The 16656-nt window shown below is 41.9% G+C and overlaps 2 protein-coding genes across 2 annotated transcripts; both read right to left on the bottom strand.

Moving 5' to 3' along the window:
* Positions 1 to 576: 576 nt before the first annotated feature.
* Positions 577 to 7321, bottom strand: LOC140546352 (uncharacterized). The gene is made up of 6 exons (XM_072669541.1): positions 7317 to 7321; positions 3366 to 3550; positions 2315 to 2575; positions 1617 to 1753; positions 842 to 948; positions 577 to 736 (listed from the first exon to the last, which is right to left on the bottom strand). The coding sequence occupies exons 1-6, from the start codon at positions 7319 to 7321 to the stop codon at positions 577 to 579; spliced, it is 855 nt and encodes a 284-aa protein (XP_072525642.1).
* Positions 7295 to 16046, bottom strand: LOC140546882 (uncharacterized). The gene is made up of 6 exons (XM_072670329.1): positions 15956 to 16046; positions 13922 to 14094; positions 10925 to 11626; positions 8861 to 8997; positions 8087 to 8193; positions 7295 to 7981 (listed from the first exon to the last, which is right to left on the bottom strand). Exons 2-6 carry the CDS (start codon positions 14088 to 14090, stop codon positions 7780 to 7782), a joined length of 1317 nt encoding a protein of 438 aa, XP_072526430.1. The 5' UTR covers positions 14091 to 14094; positions 15956 to 16046; the 3' UTR covers positions 7295 to 7779.
* Between the last annotated feature and the right edge of the window lie 610 nt (positions 16047 to 16656).

The raw sequence follows: 16656 nt of genomic DNA, 5'->3' as shown, positions 1-16656 counted from the left end.
CTGATAGGAGATGTGTTTTTGGTGATGGTTCTTCATCATTATCATCATCATCACTGTCCAGCTGTCTTCTGCTAGGCTTGATAGCGTTAATTACACTTTAGATTAAAGCCTCAAATGTGTTCTTTTTAAGAGGGTTCCTCTTACTAGTGGGGTACAAACACGACATTCAAACCCCAGAGTCCAAACCACAGTGTTCAAAACATGGCATAACACAGGGTTGTAGCAGCTAAGCAAAACTGTAAACTTTATTATAACTGACCGACATCATCAGAATATAAACACTGTATTATAGCAAGTATAATAGCAGGTAGATCAGCTGTAGCTTAAACAGACACTGGAAGCTTATGAGACTGCAGTTAATACTGCAGTAATGCTACTTGAGGACCAGTAGCGCCCCTGGTGGAGAGCTGTAGACATTGGCATTTTAGAAATATGAGATTTAGCACGCTAAAGAATGACAGAGGTGTACAGATGGACACCTCACACTCAGCTCGTGAATAAATACATGATACAAGCAAAAGCTGCAGTGAGGACTTGCAGAGCACTTTAACACCATCCTCTGCTCTGGACTCTGATTTACACTCCAGCTGAAGGTTTCTCACAGATCCCGACTGTAGAGTGTAGACAGGGAACATCAGCCCAGGTTTCTGCTGCACCAGGTGTAGCTCCTTTGTATCCGGTTACACCACAGTCCTCTTTTCCTTCATAATCATTGGGTTCCTCCCCCCACCAGAATCTGAAACACACAGAATCAGACTGTTCACTATTTCACATCTAGATCTTCAGAGAGCTACAGTGAAGAACTGCATCATGGTCAGAGTTCAGTGCAGTGGCCTCTTACTTGGTGGTCAGTGCTGAGCCATCCACCCATTTCCATTCCCCCTCTTTTTCTGAGTCACTCAGACCAATCCAAGCTTCACTGCTGCCAAATTCTTTATTGAGGAACTCCTGAAATCCAGCACAGTGTGACAGCATGTGAACAGATACAGCTGGAGAAGAGTCTCTGTCTCAGAATCAGAAGTTTGTTACACATTCGAGGAATTGGTCTTTGAGTGCACACACACCGTAATCAGACTAGACTCCAACACAGGCTGTGGACCAGGACCGAACTAGGGGACTAGGATTACACTTCTAATAAGGATATAAACACCAGACAGAAGCACATAAACCTCCACTGTGAAAGTACAGCCATGGACAGAAATATTGGCACCCCTGCACTTCTTTCAGAAACTGCTCCAGAAATGGACTGGAATCAAGTACAGGCTTTTCAAAACGGCCAGAAATAACTGGACTTCAATCATGTGATCATGTGAGAAGCAGAATGGTGGAAGTGTGTGGACAATCTCAAAGCTACAAGTTGATCTCCAGAGAGCTTTATGTTCCTGGGTCCACTGTGCACAACGTCATTAAGACATTTACAGCCCATGGCACTGTGGCTAACCTCCCTGGATGTGGATGGAAGGGAGAAACTGATGGAAGAGTGCAATGATGGGTAGTTGGAATGGTGCAGCACAGACATCCGGGTGACTGTGAAGTGGAAAAGCTGGTAGCAGGTGTAGTTGAGCTGGCTATGATAGTCCTGAGTCTTTTACCAGAGGGTCAAAACTCTCTCTCACCTGTTCCTCTCTGCTGTTAATGATCACCAGGTCTCCTCCTCTCCTTTGACACTCAATTCTGGTCCCAGACCAGCCTGTCTTCTCAGTAGTGATGGAGTAAAGACTGGATCTAAATCTTCTCCATCCCTGGTGAAGCACTTTTCAGAGAGAAAGTCATGCGTTACTCAGTTCAGATATATAGACGTCAGTACACAGCTAAAAGTCTGCAGCATGTAGCTCCTCTTTACCAAACTGCTAAACTACCTAGAATCTGCTTTTCTAATCCAGCTAAAGTTGCTGCCTATATGTCCATGAACTTGTTAGTTGGTTCTCAGCCTGCAGAAATGTCTGAAATGTGAGGCAGAGCACTGAGAGAAGCACAGAGTGTATTGCTGTTCCTCTTAAAAGTGAACATGATGCTTCGTTCAGATGAGCTGATCTGCTGAGGAGCTGGGAGATGTTCCTCTACATTTGAATAACCTCATTAAAGCTAAACTGCAGGTTACTTTCAGTGATGGTCAGTAGAGGCAGAGCGGAGGTAGCTTTTAACATCTAGATGAACATTTACTACATTTCTAATGTGGACTCTTGTTTTGACAGCTCTGGTTAAAAAACACATTAAATGAGGAGCTTTTATTTTGTAGTGAGTGAATAAGCTCTGCTCTTTCTAAAGAGGATGTGTTACAGTTCCCAATAATCAACAATCAATAATCACTTACTCGGTTCAGAAAGCCTTTTCTGCAGCTCATCTCTCTCCCCCTGTAACTGGTCTCTCTCTGCAGTCAGGTTGGTGTAACTGGTCTGTAACTGGTCTCTCTCTGCAGTCAGGTTGGTGTAACTGGTGTGTAACTGGTCTCTCTCTGCAGTCAGATTGGTGAAGTTGATCCACAGCAGTGTAATGGCAGCCAGCAAGAGAACACACAGCAGCCCCAGAAACACTGCAGCCAGTCTGTAGCATCTGCTTCCTGCAGTGTCTCCACCTAGTGGTGAATGCACAGAAACACATGCACTCTTATTTTCTAGTGTAGCTCATCTGTAGCATCTGCTGCCTGCAGTTTCAGCTCCTCAGACTAAAGACAGTACTTCATAATTCACCACAGTACCTGATAATTCACCTCTCCTCAATCCACAGTAGAATGTAAGTATAGCTCAGTAACAGCAGTGAGTGTGCTGCCTCTTAATAAGACGTAGCTGCTGAAGGTGTGTTTACTCAGTGTCCACGGCCCCCTGAATCTGTTCATCGCTAACTCTCACCATTAGATCACCCTCCATCATATGATTTTCCCAGACTGGGAGATTTCTGATGATGGAAGATGTGATGTTTCTTGTTTCTTGGCAGTCAGACAGTTAGACAGTTGCGCCACTCAGTCAGAAAATGTCCCAGTATAAGCATTACTTTAAACACTCTGCTCTGGTAAACTGGTTTCCAGTACTGGTTTTGGTTCATTATCTTAGCATAGACAATGACCTCTGACCCTGAGAAACTCCCTAAACCCAGGTCACTCTGCTCTGAGTCAACTGACCTTTTATTCTTATCTTGGACACAGAATTTGCTTTTCCAGCTGTGGAGTAGTGCAGTTACGCATACAATCATAAGGTCATAGGTTTGAACCTCCTGGGTCAGGAGGTCAGTGGATACTAATGAATAAACTGAAGAGGAGGACACTGGGTAGAAAACCAACAACCAGTTTAAGCAACTTTAGCTTCTCCTTAAATCAGAAAAAACTAATAAATGAACGATTAAACATTTCAGTGGGAAAAAAGACTTACTGCTGAAACCTGAGTGGAGGAGCTGGAGTTTCTTCTTCAGGCTGGTGTACTCCATCTCTGTGTCGGGATCATGGCCTGTGACAGTGTCTGTGCTCTCATAGACAACCACCACTAAGTCCTCTAGGTCTTCACTGTTCAGCTGCCCAAAGGAGCTCACATCCTCATAAACACTGAGAGACATCTCTCTGTAGAACAGAGACAGAGGTAGAGAGAGTCTGAAAGAGGTAGAGAGAGTCTGAGAGAGGTTAAATGTGAGGCTAAATGTGAGTCTAAATGGTTAAATGCGAGGCTAAATGTGAGTCTAAATGGTTAAATGTGAGGCTAGATGGCTAAATGTGAGTCTAAATGGTTAAATGTGGGTCTAAATGGTTAAATGTGAGGCTAAATGTGAGGCTAAATGGTTAAATGTGGGTCTAAATGGTTAAATGTGAGTATAAATGGTTAAATGCGAGGCTAAATGGCTAAATGTGAGCCTAACATGAGGCTTAATGTGAGTCTAAATGGTTACATGTGAGGCTAAATGGCTAAATGTGAGGCTAAATGTGAGGCTAAATGGTTAAATGTGAGGCTAAATGGTTAAATGTGAGGCTAAATGTGAGGATAAATGGTTAAATGTGAGGCTAAATGGTTAAATGTGAGGCTAAATGTGAGGCTAAATGGTTAAATGTGAGGCTAAATGTGAGTCTAAATGGCTAAATGAGGGCTTAAATGGATAAATGTGAGTCTAAATGGCTAAATGTGGGTCTAAATGGCTAAATGTGAGTCTAAATGGCTAAATGCGAGGCTAAATGGCTAAATGTGAGGCTTATTGGCTAAATGTGAGGCTAAATGGTTAAATGTGAGGCTAAATGGCTAAATGTGAGTCTTAATGGTTAAATGCGAGGCTAAATGGTTACATGTGAGTCTAAATGTGAGGCTAAATGGTTAAATGTGAGTCTAAATGTGAGACTAAATGGTTAAATGTGAGACTAAATGGTTAAATGTGAGGCTAAATGGTTAAATGTGAGGCTAAATGTGAGACTAAATGGTTAAATGTGAGACTAAATGGCTAAATGTGAGGATAAATGGTTAAATGTGAGGCTTATTGGCTAAATGTGAGGCTAAATGGTTAAATGTGAGGCTAAATGTGAGTCTTAATGGTTAAATGTGAGGCTAAATGTGAGTCTTAATGGTTAAATGCGAGGCTAAATGGTTAAATGCAAGGCTAAATGGTTAAATGTGAGTCTAAATGTGAGGCTAAATGGTTAAATGCGAGGCTAAATGTGAGTCTAAATGGTTAAATGTCCGGCTAGATGGCTAAATGTGAGGCTAAATGGTTAAATGTGAGGCTAAATGGTTAAATGTGAGACTAAATGGTTAAATGTGAGGCTAAATGGTTAAATGTGAGGCTAAATGTGAGACTAAATGGTTAAATGTGAGACTAAATGGCTAAATGTGAGGCTAAATGGTTAAATGTGAGGCTTATTGGCTAAATGTGAGGCTAAATGGTTAAATGTGAGGCTAAATGTGAGTCTTAATGGTTAAATGTGAGGCTAAATGTGAGTCTTAATGGTTAAATGCGAGGCTAAATGGTTAAATGCGAGGCTAAATGGTTAAATGTGAGTCTAAATGTGAGGCTAAATGGTTAAATGCGAGGCTAAATGTGAGTCTAAATGGTTAAATGTCAGGCTAGATGGCTAAATGTGAGACTAAATGGTTAAATGTGAGGCTAAATGGTTAAATGTGAGGCTAAATGGTTAAATGTGAGGCTAAATGTGAGACTAAATGGTTAAATGTGAGACTAAATGGCTAAATGTGAGGCTAAATGGCTAAATGTGAGGCTAAATGGTTAAATGTGAGACTAAATGGCTAAATGTGAGACTAAATGGTTAAATGTGAGACTAAATGGCTAAATGTGAGACTAAATGGTTAAATGTGAGTCTTAATGGTTAAATGCGAGGCTAAATGGTTAAATGCGAGGCTAAATGGTTAAATGTGAGTCTAAATGTGAGGCTAAATGGTTAAATGTGAGGCTAAATGTGAGGCTAAATGGTTAAATGTGAGGCTAAATGTGAGACTAAATGGTTAAATGTGAGACTAAATGGTTAAATGTGAGGCTAAATGGCTAAATGTGAGACTAAATGGTTAAATGTGAGTCTTAATGGTTAAATGCGAGGATAAATGGTTAAATGCGAGGCTAAATGGTTAAATGTGAGTCTAAATGTGAGGCTAAATGGTTAAATGTGAGGCTAAATGTGAGGTTAAATGGTTAAATGTGAGGCTAAATGTGAGACTAAATGGTTAAATGTGAGACTAAATGGCTAAATGTGAGGCTAAATGGTTAAATGTGAGTCTTAATGGTAAAATGCGAGGCTAAATGGTTAAATGTGAGGCTAAATGGCTAAATGTGAGTCTTAATGGTTAAATGTGAGACTAAATGGTTAAATGCGAGGCTAAATGGTTAAATGTGAGTCTAAATGTGAGGCTAAATGGTTAAATGTGAGGCTAAATGTGAGGTTAAATGGTTAAATGTGAGGCTAAATGTGAGACTAAATGGTTAAATGTGAGACTAAATGGCTAAATGTGAGGCTAAATGGTTAAATGTGAGTCTTAATGGTAAAATGCGAGGCTAAATGGTTAAATGTGAGGCTAAATGGCTAAATGTGAGTCTTAATGGTTAAATGTGAGACTAAATGGTTAAATGCGAGGCTAAATGGTTAAATGTTAGTCTAAATGGTTAAATGTGAGGCTAAATGGTTAAATGTGAGGCTAAATAACACTAAGGAAAACTTTTCCTCACGTCTGAGTAAATGTATAAATCTCTCAGAAACGTCTTGAAGAATCACACGTACATAAAGTAGCTACTCACCTCTGACAGGAGAATCAGGAACTCTGAACTCGGTGTGTGTGTGTGTGTGTGTGTGTGTGTGTGTGTGTGTGTGTTTTTAAGGACAGTGCTCCTCTTTAATGGTGTTTGTTTACGATGGCGGTTTATTCGTGAAGCTGTCTGTAAACAGAAGTCACCACCCTTTGGTTGTGACTTTGTGCTTCCTTTAAGTGACCCCGTGACAGAGGTGTGAAAACTGTGTCAGTGGAGGCTACAGTTCAGATACAGTCTGCTTTACATTAGGACTAAATCATCATCATTACAGCCTACATCTGTAATACATCTGTATTATCTTGCTTTAATGGGAGGAAAACTAAATGCCAGTAAAGTCTGATATGCTAAATACATGTTGAATACAATCAACTTACATTTGCTGTTAGGAGGACCGTGTTGTCACAGTCCTTCAGTCATCATGTAAACAAGTCCTCCACCCATTAAATGTCTGTGTGCTTTACAGCCTAGGTTAAAAACTGCTGACAAGTTCTGTTGACATGTTTTGTAGAAACTAAGCCAAAACTCTTAACCATGCTGTCAAATTTACAACCAGAATCTGTGCAGTAGAGACCAGAGATGGAGCCAGACTCGTCTACTCATGCTCTCCCAGACCAAGCGTGTCTCAGACCGACTTCACTGAGCTTACAGAGCAGAAGCTCCTAGTTTGTCCGGTAAGTGGATGCTTCAACAGTAAAAACGCAGTTCATAGAAGTTCCACTACAAACTCAGCTCCTCCATGTAATGAACAGAAAGGGCGCCATGCAGGTCCTGAAGACGACTGGTTTGTTCCAGCCAAGGCTGTCAATCACTTTATTCTTAAGTGTAATCCCGCCTTCTTACCATATAGCAGAATAAGGTGACTTTGGTGTCTTTACAAGCAAAACCAAGACCACTGCCACCATCAGTGCTTTTCAGTAATATCCACAGATGCTTCCAACATTGACACAGGACTCTATATTCTGTATATTCTTATTTCAGGTGATTGAGGTGAGTTCCACCACAGAAGACAATCACACAGAAAGGATACAACGCAATGAAGAAACACTGCAAACTTTATTATAACTGACAGACTTCCATAGTAGCAGTGTTACCTCATCACAACTTGAAAAATAGCACTATTAAAAATAAGACTGCAGATCTCAGATGATGGAAATGGAGTGATTACCAGCAGAACTCCACTGAACCCTCTTAGATAGCACCAAGCTAACAGTGCTGTACATTCACTTTAATAGCAGGTAGATCAGCTGTAGCTTAAACAGACATTGGAAGCTTGTGAGATTTTGTAGATTTACAGTAAATCCTTCAGTTAAAGCTACTGAAAGGTCAGTAGCGCCCCCTGGTGGAAAGCTGTAGACATAGACATTTTAGGAATATGACAATTACCACACTACAGAATGACAGAGGTGTGCAGATAGATACCTCACACTCAGCTCATGAATAAATACATGAAACAAACTCTGCACTTGGATTCGTGAAGCATCTTAAGTCTTCTGTATTGAGACTGAAGTGAGAACAGCTGCAGTGAGGAAGATTTACCATGTAAACACACAGATGTTAGTGCAGAGCTTTAACACCATCCTCTGCTCTTGACTCTGATTTACATCCCTCTAAAGGTTTCTCACAGATCCCGACTGTAGAGTGTAGACAGGGAAAATCAGCCCAGGTTTCTACTGCACCAGGTGTAGCTCCGTTATATCCAGTTACAGCACAGTCCTCATTTCCTCCATAATCATTGGGTTCCTTCCCCCACCAGAATCTGAAACACACAGAATCAGACTGTTCACTATTTCACATCTAGATCTTCAGACAGCTACAGTGAAGAACTGCATCATGGTCAGAGTTCAGTTCAGTGGTCTCTTACTTGGTGGTCAGTGCTGAGCCGTTCACCCATTTCCATTCCCCCTCTTTTTCTGAGTCACTCAGACCAATCCAAGCTTCACTGCTGCCAAATTCTTTATTGAGGAACTCCTGAAATCCAGCACAGTGTGACAGCATGTGAACAGATACAGCTGGAGAAGAGTCTCTGTCTCAGAATCAGAAGTTTGTTACACATTCGAATTGGTCTTTGAGTGCACACACACACAGTAATCAGACTAGACTCCAACACAGGCTGTGGACCAGGACCGAACTAGGGGACAAGGCTTACACTTCTAATAAGGATATAAACACCAGACAGAAGCACATAAACCTCCACTGTGAAAGTACAGCCATGGACAGAAATATTGGCACCCCTGCACTTCTTTCAGAAACTGCTCCAGAAATGGACTGGAATCAAGTACAGGCTTTTCAAAACGGTCAGAAATAACTGGACTTCAATCATGTGATCATGTGAGAAGCAGAATGGTGGAAGTGTGTGGACAATCTCAAAGCTACAAGTCCATCTCCAGAGAGCTTTATGTTCCTGGGTCCACTGTGCACTACGTCATTAAGACATTTACAGCCCATGGCACTGTAGCTAACCTCCCTGGATGTGGATGGAAGGGAGAAACTGATGGAAGATTGCAATGATGGGTAGTTGGAATGGTGCAGCACAGACATCTGGGTGACTGTGAAGTGGAAAAGCTGGTAGCAGGTGTAGCTGAGCTGGCTATGATAGTCCTGAGTCTTTTACCAGAGGGTCAAAACTCTCTCTCACCTGTTCCTCTCTGCTGTTAATGATCACCAGGTCTCCTCCTCTCCTTTGACACTCATTTCTGGTCCCAGACCAGCCTGTCTTCTCAGTAGTGATGGAGTAAAGACTGGATCTAAATCTTCTCCATCCCTGGTGAAGCACTTTTCAGAGAGAAAGTCATGCGTTACTCAGTTCAGATATATAGAAGTCAGTACACAGCTAAAAGTCTGCAGCATGTAGCTCCTCGTTACAAAACTGCTAAACTACCTAGAATCTGCTTTTCTAATCCAGCTAAAGTTGCTGCCTGTACAGTTAGAACCAGAAGTTTACATACACTATATAAAAAGACACATATGCATTTTATTTCTCACTGTCTGCCATGAATTTAGAATAAACTTTTTTTTTTCCGAGGCAATTTTTAAATACACTAAGATTATTGTGCCTTTAAACAATTTGGGACAGCCCAAATTATCATGTCATTGAAATGATGTCATGTCTTTGGAAGCTTCTGATAGGTTTCTTGGCAACATCTGAGGTAATTAGAGACACACAAAGTCGAAAGAAATCAGCCAAGAGATCAGGATGCGAATTGTGGACTTGCACAAGTCTGGCTCATCCTTTCAATTTGCAATTTCCAGATGCTTGAAGGTGCCTCATACGCAAGTACAACCAAAATAGCAGTACCACTCAGGAAGGAGACCAGTTCTGTGTCCCAGAGATGAACATGCTTTGGTCCGAAATGTGCCCAAATTACCCCAAGAACAAAAGCTAAAGACCTTATGGAGATGCTGGCTGAAGCTGGTAAGAGTGTGAAAGGCCACTGTGCCAGGAAGAAGCCATTACTCCAAAAGAAACATAAAGAAGCCTGATTAATGTATGCAGATGCACACTGGGACAAAGTCCTTAATTTTTGGAGACATGTCCTGTGTTCTGACAAAACTAGAGTTGAACTGTTTGGCCATAATGACCATCGTTACGTTTGGAGGAAAAAGGGGGAAGGGAAGCTTGCAAGCCTGAGAACACCATCCCAACTGTGAAACATGGGGGTGGCAGCATCATGTTGTGAGGTTGTTTTGCTGCATCATGACATAAGAACATTATGTGGAAATACTGAACCTCAACATCTCAAGACATCAGCCAGGACGTTAAAGCTTGGGCGCAAATGGGTCTTCTTAATGGACAATGACCCAAAGCAAACTGCCAAACTGGTTACCAAGTGGCTTAAGAAGAACAAAGGCAATGTTTTGGAGTGGTCATCACAAAGCCCTGATCTCGAACCTATTGAAAATGTATGGGCAAAGCTGAAAAGGCATATGTGAGCATGGCGGCCTACACACATGGCTCATTTACACCAGTTCTGTCAGAAGGAATGGACCCAAATTCCTGCCAACTATTGTGAGAAGCTTGTAGAAGAATATCCAATACGTTTGACCCAAGTCATACAGTTTAAGGGCAATGGTAGCAAATGCTAATGAAATGTATTTAAACCTTTGACTTTTGAAGAAAGTAATAAAAATTGCCTTAAAAAAGGTCTCTCTCGTTATTCTGGCATTTAGCAAATGGAAATAATTTTGTTCATCCTAATTGACCTAAAATGGGAAAAGTTTATTCTGATTTCATGTCAGACAGTGAGAAAAAATGCATATGTGTCTTTTTATATAGTGTATGTATATGTGCATGAACTTATTGGTTGGTTCTCAGCCTGCAGAAATGTCTGAAATGTGAGGCAGAGCACTGAGAGAAGCACAGAGTGTATTGCTGTTCCTTGTGAACATGATGCTTTGTTCAGATGAGCTGATCTGCTGAAGAGCTGGGAGATGTTCCTCTACATTTGAATAACCTCATTAAAGCTAAACTGCAGGTTACTTTCAGTGATGGTCAGCAGAGGCAGAGCTGAGGTAGCTTTCAACATCTAGATGAAGATTTTCTACATTTCTAATGTGGACTTTTATTTTGACAGCTCTGGTAAAAAAAAAACACAAACTCATTAAATGAGGAGCTTTTATTTTGTAGTGAGTGAATAAGCTCTGCTCTTTCTGAAGAGGATGTGTTACAGTTCCCAATAATCAATCATCAATAATCACTTACTCAGTTCACAAAGCCTCTTCTGCAGCTCATCTCTCTCCCCCTGTAACTGGTCTCTCTCTGCAGTCAGCCTGGTGTTACTGGTCTGTAACTGGTCTTTCTCTGCAGTCAGCCTGGTGTTACTGGTCTGTAACTGGTCTTTCTCTGCAGTCAGCCTGGTGTTACTGGTCTGTAACTGGTCTTTCTCTGCAGTCAGCCTGGTGTTACTGGTCTGTATCTGGTCTCTCTCTTTAATCAGGTTTACATTTTTGACATTTAGGTTAGTGTTACTGGTCTGTAACTGGTTTTTCTCTTTTCTAAGTTGGTTGTAACTGGTCTGTAACTGGTCTTTCTCCTTAGTCATGTTGGTGTAACTGGTCTGTAACTGGTCTCTCTCTTTTCTAAGTTGATTGTAACTGGTGTGTAACTGGTCTCTCTCTGCAGTCAGGTTGGTGTTACTGGTCTGTAACTGGTCTCTTTCTGCAGTCAGGTTGGTGTTACTGGTCTGTAACCGGTCTCTTTCTGCAGTCAGGTTGGTGTTACTGGTCTGTAACCGGTCTCTTTCTGCAGTCAGGTTGGTGTAGCTGGTCTGTAACTGGTCTCTCTCTGCAGTCAGGTTGATGAAGCTGATCAACAGCAGTGTGATGGCAGTCAGCAGGAAAACACACAGCAGCCCCAGACACACTGCAGCCGGTCTGTAGCGTCTGCTTCCTGCTGTGTTTCCACCTAGTGGTGAATGCACAGAAACACATGCACTCTTATTTTCTGGTCTAGCTCAACTGTAGCATCTGCTGCATGCAGTTTCAGTTCCTCAAACTATGCAAACCTTCATATTTCATTCAGCAGTTTGTTTCTATTCCTCAAAAAAGCTGATGATGTGCACTGGTGTCATCTAAATCCACTACCCCCTCAGTTTATTAACTGCCAGTTCTTACCAGCAGGTCACCCTCCATAACATGATGTGTCCTGATTATGGTGCACTGTAGAGTTTTTGGGATTCAAACTTCTGCTCTTTAAAGTGAAATTCATGAGGTCTGTCCACAGATTGTCACTGATGTTTAGGTCAGGGAACTGTAAGGGACATAGTAAAACATTTAGCTTGCTTCTCTTCAGGTATTCCATTGTGGATTTTAAGGTGTGTTTATAATCATTATTATTATCCTGCTGTGGAGGCCAGCCATGTTTGAGATGTTTACTTCTTAGATTTGATGCTATTTAACTAAATCCATTCTTCTCTCTACCAGTAAAATATTCCCTGGGCCACTGGCTGCAACACAACCCGCTCGATTCACCCCTGTGCTTAACAAAGGTGTTCTTTTCATTAAATTCCACAGCCTTTTTTCTCCCATCATATTTTGGCTCATTTCGACCAAACGGTTCTGTTGTAACTTCACCAGTTCACAGAACTGCGAACTGCCTCAGGATTGTTTAGTTGCTCCTATTACAACTTCTGACACTGAATGTTGTGATGAGGTTTTCTTCTGATGGTCAGATCTGTGAGGGTATCACTGCACAGTAGAACAGTGCACCACCACTCCAGAGTCTAAATCTTCACTAAATCATCCTGAAAGTCTTTTGCATAGCAATCCTATGAGCCCTGTGGCTCCTTTCCTTTTTGCTCTGAAACTGTACAAAACAAAAATGAGGAATTATTATTATTTAAAATGTTGAAGAGAATGTTTCATCTTTGTCTTTTTGACCCTCGACCCTAAAACTATTTGTATTTGGTTTCCTTGGTGTCCTTATTTAGCACCTTTTTTTATTGGAGTTGTCCTGGATCAGCTCCACATCAGACTAGTGAGGTTTAGGCAAGGATGCCAGCCAGATGTTCCAAAACCAAAAGCCCTCCACAAGCCCAAACAACAGAACAACTTAACAGCGAAATGTGTCCTCCGCATTTAACCCATCTGGTAGTGAACACACACTCACACACACACGTGTTAGGGGCAGTGAGTACACACACACACCCAGAGCGGTGGGCAGCCAACTCCAGCGCCCGGGGAGCAGAGAGGGTAAAGGGCCTTGCTCAAGGGCCCAACAGTGGCAGCTTGCCGAGCCCGGGAATCGAACCCACAACCCTGTTATCGACAGCCTGGAGCTCTAACCGCTGAGCCACCACTGCCCTACAATTACAATTAGATGTGCACATGCATGTACACACAGACACAGCTTGTCTAATCTCTGTAGAGATGCACTGCCAATAGAATAGGACTCTCTGGAGCAGATAAACATGAACCTATTGGCACCATGTTGCCTAATGCCAGGCGTGGGCTAGAGGGGTTTTAAGCCCCCCAGCAGCATTGAGCTGTGGAGCAGTGGAAGAACTGTGTTCTCTGGAATGATGGGTGATACTCCATCCAATACTTTTAGGATGAGGAGGTTTTTGGAGAGGTGGGGATGAGGTGGGGTGGTGATCATCCAACATGCTGACCTCATTAATGTTTTTGTCCAGACGGTAGAGATGGTAGAGACAGTTGCTCACATGGCTGTAGTTGCCAGCTGTCAAGTCCTAGAGGTCTTTTTTGGTATTACATACAATCCTTGCACCACACTTTTTCCTCTACCTCATTTACTGTACACATATCTGTCTTTGGGTCACTTGCTCTACAACACCAGGACCAATATGCATTGATGCAATGGTGCTTTGCTGTCCTTTCCTACACCCTTCAGTACATTTAGGGAGACAAAAAGGGACTCTTAACAATGAGCACATTTGGTGGGGAAATTGTGAACCTCGTAACCCTGTCTTGTGTAGTTGTTGTAACTGACTTGGAGGGTGGAGTTGTAAACTCCACCCTCTGTGGTTGGTTGTATGCTAGTGAGAAACGATCTTCCTGTCACAGTAGGTACGTTTAACACATTCTTCTGTGAAAACTCTGGTCTGAAAAACTAGCAAGTCTCAATGTCTATAAAAGTATTTGCAAAAATGAATCAGAGGGAAATGCAAATCTCCTCATGGGAGCAAAACCAAATATTCTCACATCCAGACTCAACTTTACTTTCAAAGGAGTGTAATGATACCTGTGTGCTGAGTCTGTAGCTCCCCATGTGTGCTGGTATCTTCCTTCTTTACCCTGGTGGGTTGAGGGGCTCTAACAGCATCCGCACTCTCGTAGATGTCCACCACCATCTCCATTCGATCTCCTCTTTGATAGGGACGGCACACATTCTCGTAATCATCCTGAGACATCTTTCTAATATCCAGGAGATAACGAGGTGGAGAAGAGCATGAACATTACAATTTTACAGGGTTCCAAAGTTCATAAACCCAAATAACACACAGCAATGACCTAAAGTAATGTGTGGCTTGGAAATGACCAAGGAAAGAGGCCTATTTCCTCTGTTTTTTTAAGGAAGTGGCTCTGTCCATTACCACAAACATTATACGTCCAAATGATTATGGACATGCTTTCTAATGCTTATGCAGATGCAGATGAGCAGACATACAGCTTGTACTAGACCTGTAGAGAAGTACTGCCAATAGAATAGTACTCTCTGGAGCAGATAAATAGAAACTTATTGGCACCATTCCTAATGCCAGGCATGGGTTAGAGGGGGGTATTAACCCCCCAGCATTGAGCTGTGGAGCAGTGGAAGAACTGTGTTCTCTGAAAAGATGGATGGTGCTGGATAAATGCTTTTGTAATGAGTTGGGGAGTTGGGGATAAGGGGGAGGGGTGATCATCATCCAACATCCTAACCTCACCAATGCTCTTATCATCACAGCAATGGTCCATAATCTAGAAGAAAGCCTACTTCCCTTGACAGTAGAGACAGTTACTCCAACAAAAGCAGGATCAACTCTATATTTTATATTATTACAACTTTATATACCCTTAATTTCAGAAGAAACATTGAATAAGCAAGTGTCCCAATAATTGAGTGTCCATATAGGCTATACTGAACAATACTGTTTCCACATTGTTCACACCCATCCGATAATTAGGCCCCCCCCCTCCACCATTCCAAATGAACCCCTATTATTATAGACTCAGACTTAAGCCAAGCGTAATGCCACTGTTGTAGACACAGACAAAAATGCTTATTTACACTTGCTCTAATAGGTTACTTTATTAATTTACTTAGCAGGACATGGCCTGAACGGTTACATTTATTGATTAACTTAATCAATGACAATTGGATTCCCTGTGAATGAATCCTGATACCTGATAATAATAATTATAATAATAATAATAATAATAGCCTGTTATCATGACATTAATCCAGCATTTAGATCCACTTTGAATATAGATGATTATAAAAATGTGTATATATGATATATTGTGTTTTTATATTGGAAGTATAAAAATATATTTATATATGTAAATATATATATGTAAAATAGTCATATAGGCTATCAAGGCCACGTATTAGTGTTGATAAATGCATAAATGTGCATGTATTAATCTACATTATCACAGCTCACACGATTCCCTCCTATTCTCACACATGCACACACACTGCCGCTGTCCTCGAAACCCCCCTCTCTGGCCTCAACCTACTAACCACAGTACAGACACAGCATGTGTCTCCGGTGTCCTTTTATTATGAAAGCCACAATGCGGTCACCCTCTTAACACATGACCCTGCTCACAGCGATATATATATATATATTCTGACGTTGCGGAAAAGGCCGTGCTTTAACAGGGTGGTTCGATATTATTCCGAGAAGTCAGAATCACACATCAAACATCCAATATTGGCTAGCTTTAGCAGTGAGGGAGTGTGTGCTAGCATCATGCTAATACAGTGAGGACCTAGAGAACTAGAAACAGTGTTCTGTCAGATGAACATGTGGAGGCGTTCCTATTAGAAAGTAATGGGAAAGAAGGAGTTTAGAAGGCTTGATGCCCTGACCCCCCCCCCCCCCCCCCCCCCCCTGGCTACAGCTCTATCTGAGAGGTCAAGTAAGAAGGAAATGAAACACAAATGGAGTGAGGATCTAAACATGAATGCCTAAAATGTAGCTAATGCAGAAAAATCATGTAAAAAATAAGTCGAGAATTCATAAGTTCATGAACATTTAACTGACTAAATGTAAGCAGTTCCACTCACCGATGTTAGGAGTCTCAGCAAACCAGTCAACACGTCTCCTGTTCCTCTTCACTTGTGTTGTCTCAGAGGGCTGCTTCATCTCTTAAGTGCTAAAGGAAGTCACAAGCATCACTTCACCCACACAGTTCACTGTCCTTTAAATAAGCTGTTGTAGTTGAGGCGTGAAGTGAAGAGCTGCCAGTGGCATGCTATACTTCATCGAATTATATTAGTATATTATATATTATGATATTATATTTCCACCTGCCTTTATTGCTTTAAAAAAAAAGCAAAGGGACCCTCAGTTAAAAGTCGACTTCAAGCCCTCCTTGTCCATCCAGTTGGTGTGGGACCGAAGTGTCTCATATCTGATCAACAGGAGAAGAGAGACCAATTGCCTTTGCTTCTAGGCCCCCCTTGTTTTGCCACTACAGATCTGACCACTTGAAGCATGGACTCCACAAGACCTCCGACAGTGTCCTTTGGCTTCACCAGTTGTCCTTTCTTGCACCTCTCTTGGTAGGTACTGACCGCCGCATACCCGGAACACCCCACAAGACCTGCCTGATGTGTTGGAGAAGTTCTGATCCAGTTGTCTAGCCATCACAGTTAGCTTCCTCTTAAAGGAGAGAGTCTTAGGCTCAGAGTCTTATGCTTGCCCATTTGTCTTGATTTTAACACGTCACCTTCACTTGCAGCCTAATATTTCCACCGCTTGACAA

This window comes from Salminus brasiliensis, chromosome 24 (assembly GCF_030463535.1).
Source record: "Salminus brasiliensis chromosome 24, fSalBra1.hap2, whole genome shotgun sequence".
NCBI lineage: Eukaryota > Metazoa > Chordata > Actinopteri > Characiformes > Bryconidae > Salminus > Salminus brasiliensis.
This window is presented reverse-complemented; position numbering and strand designations above follow the sequence as displayed.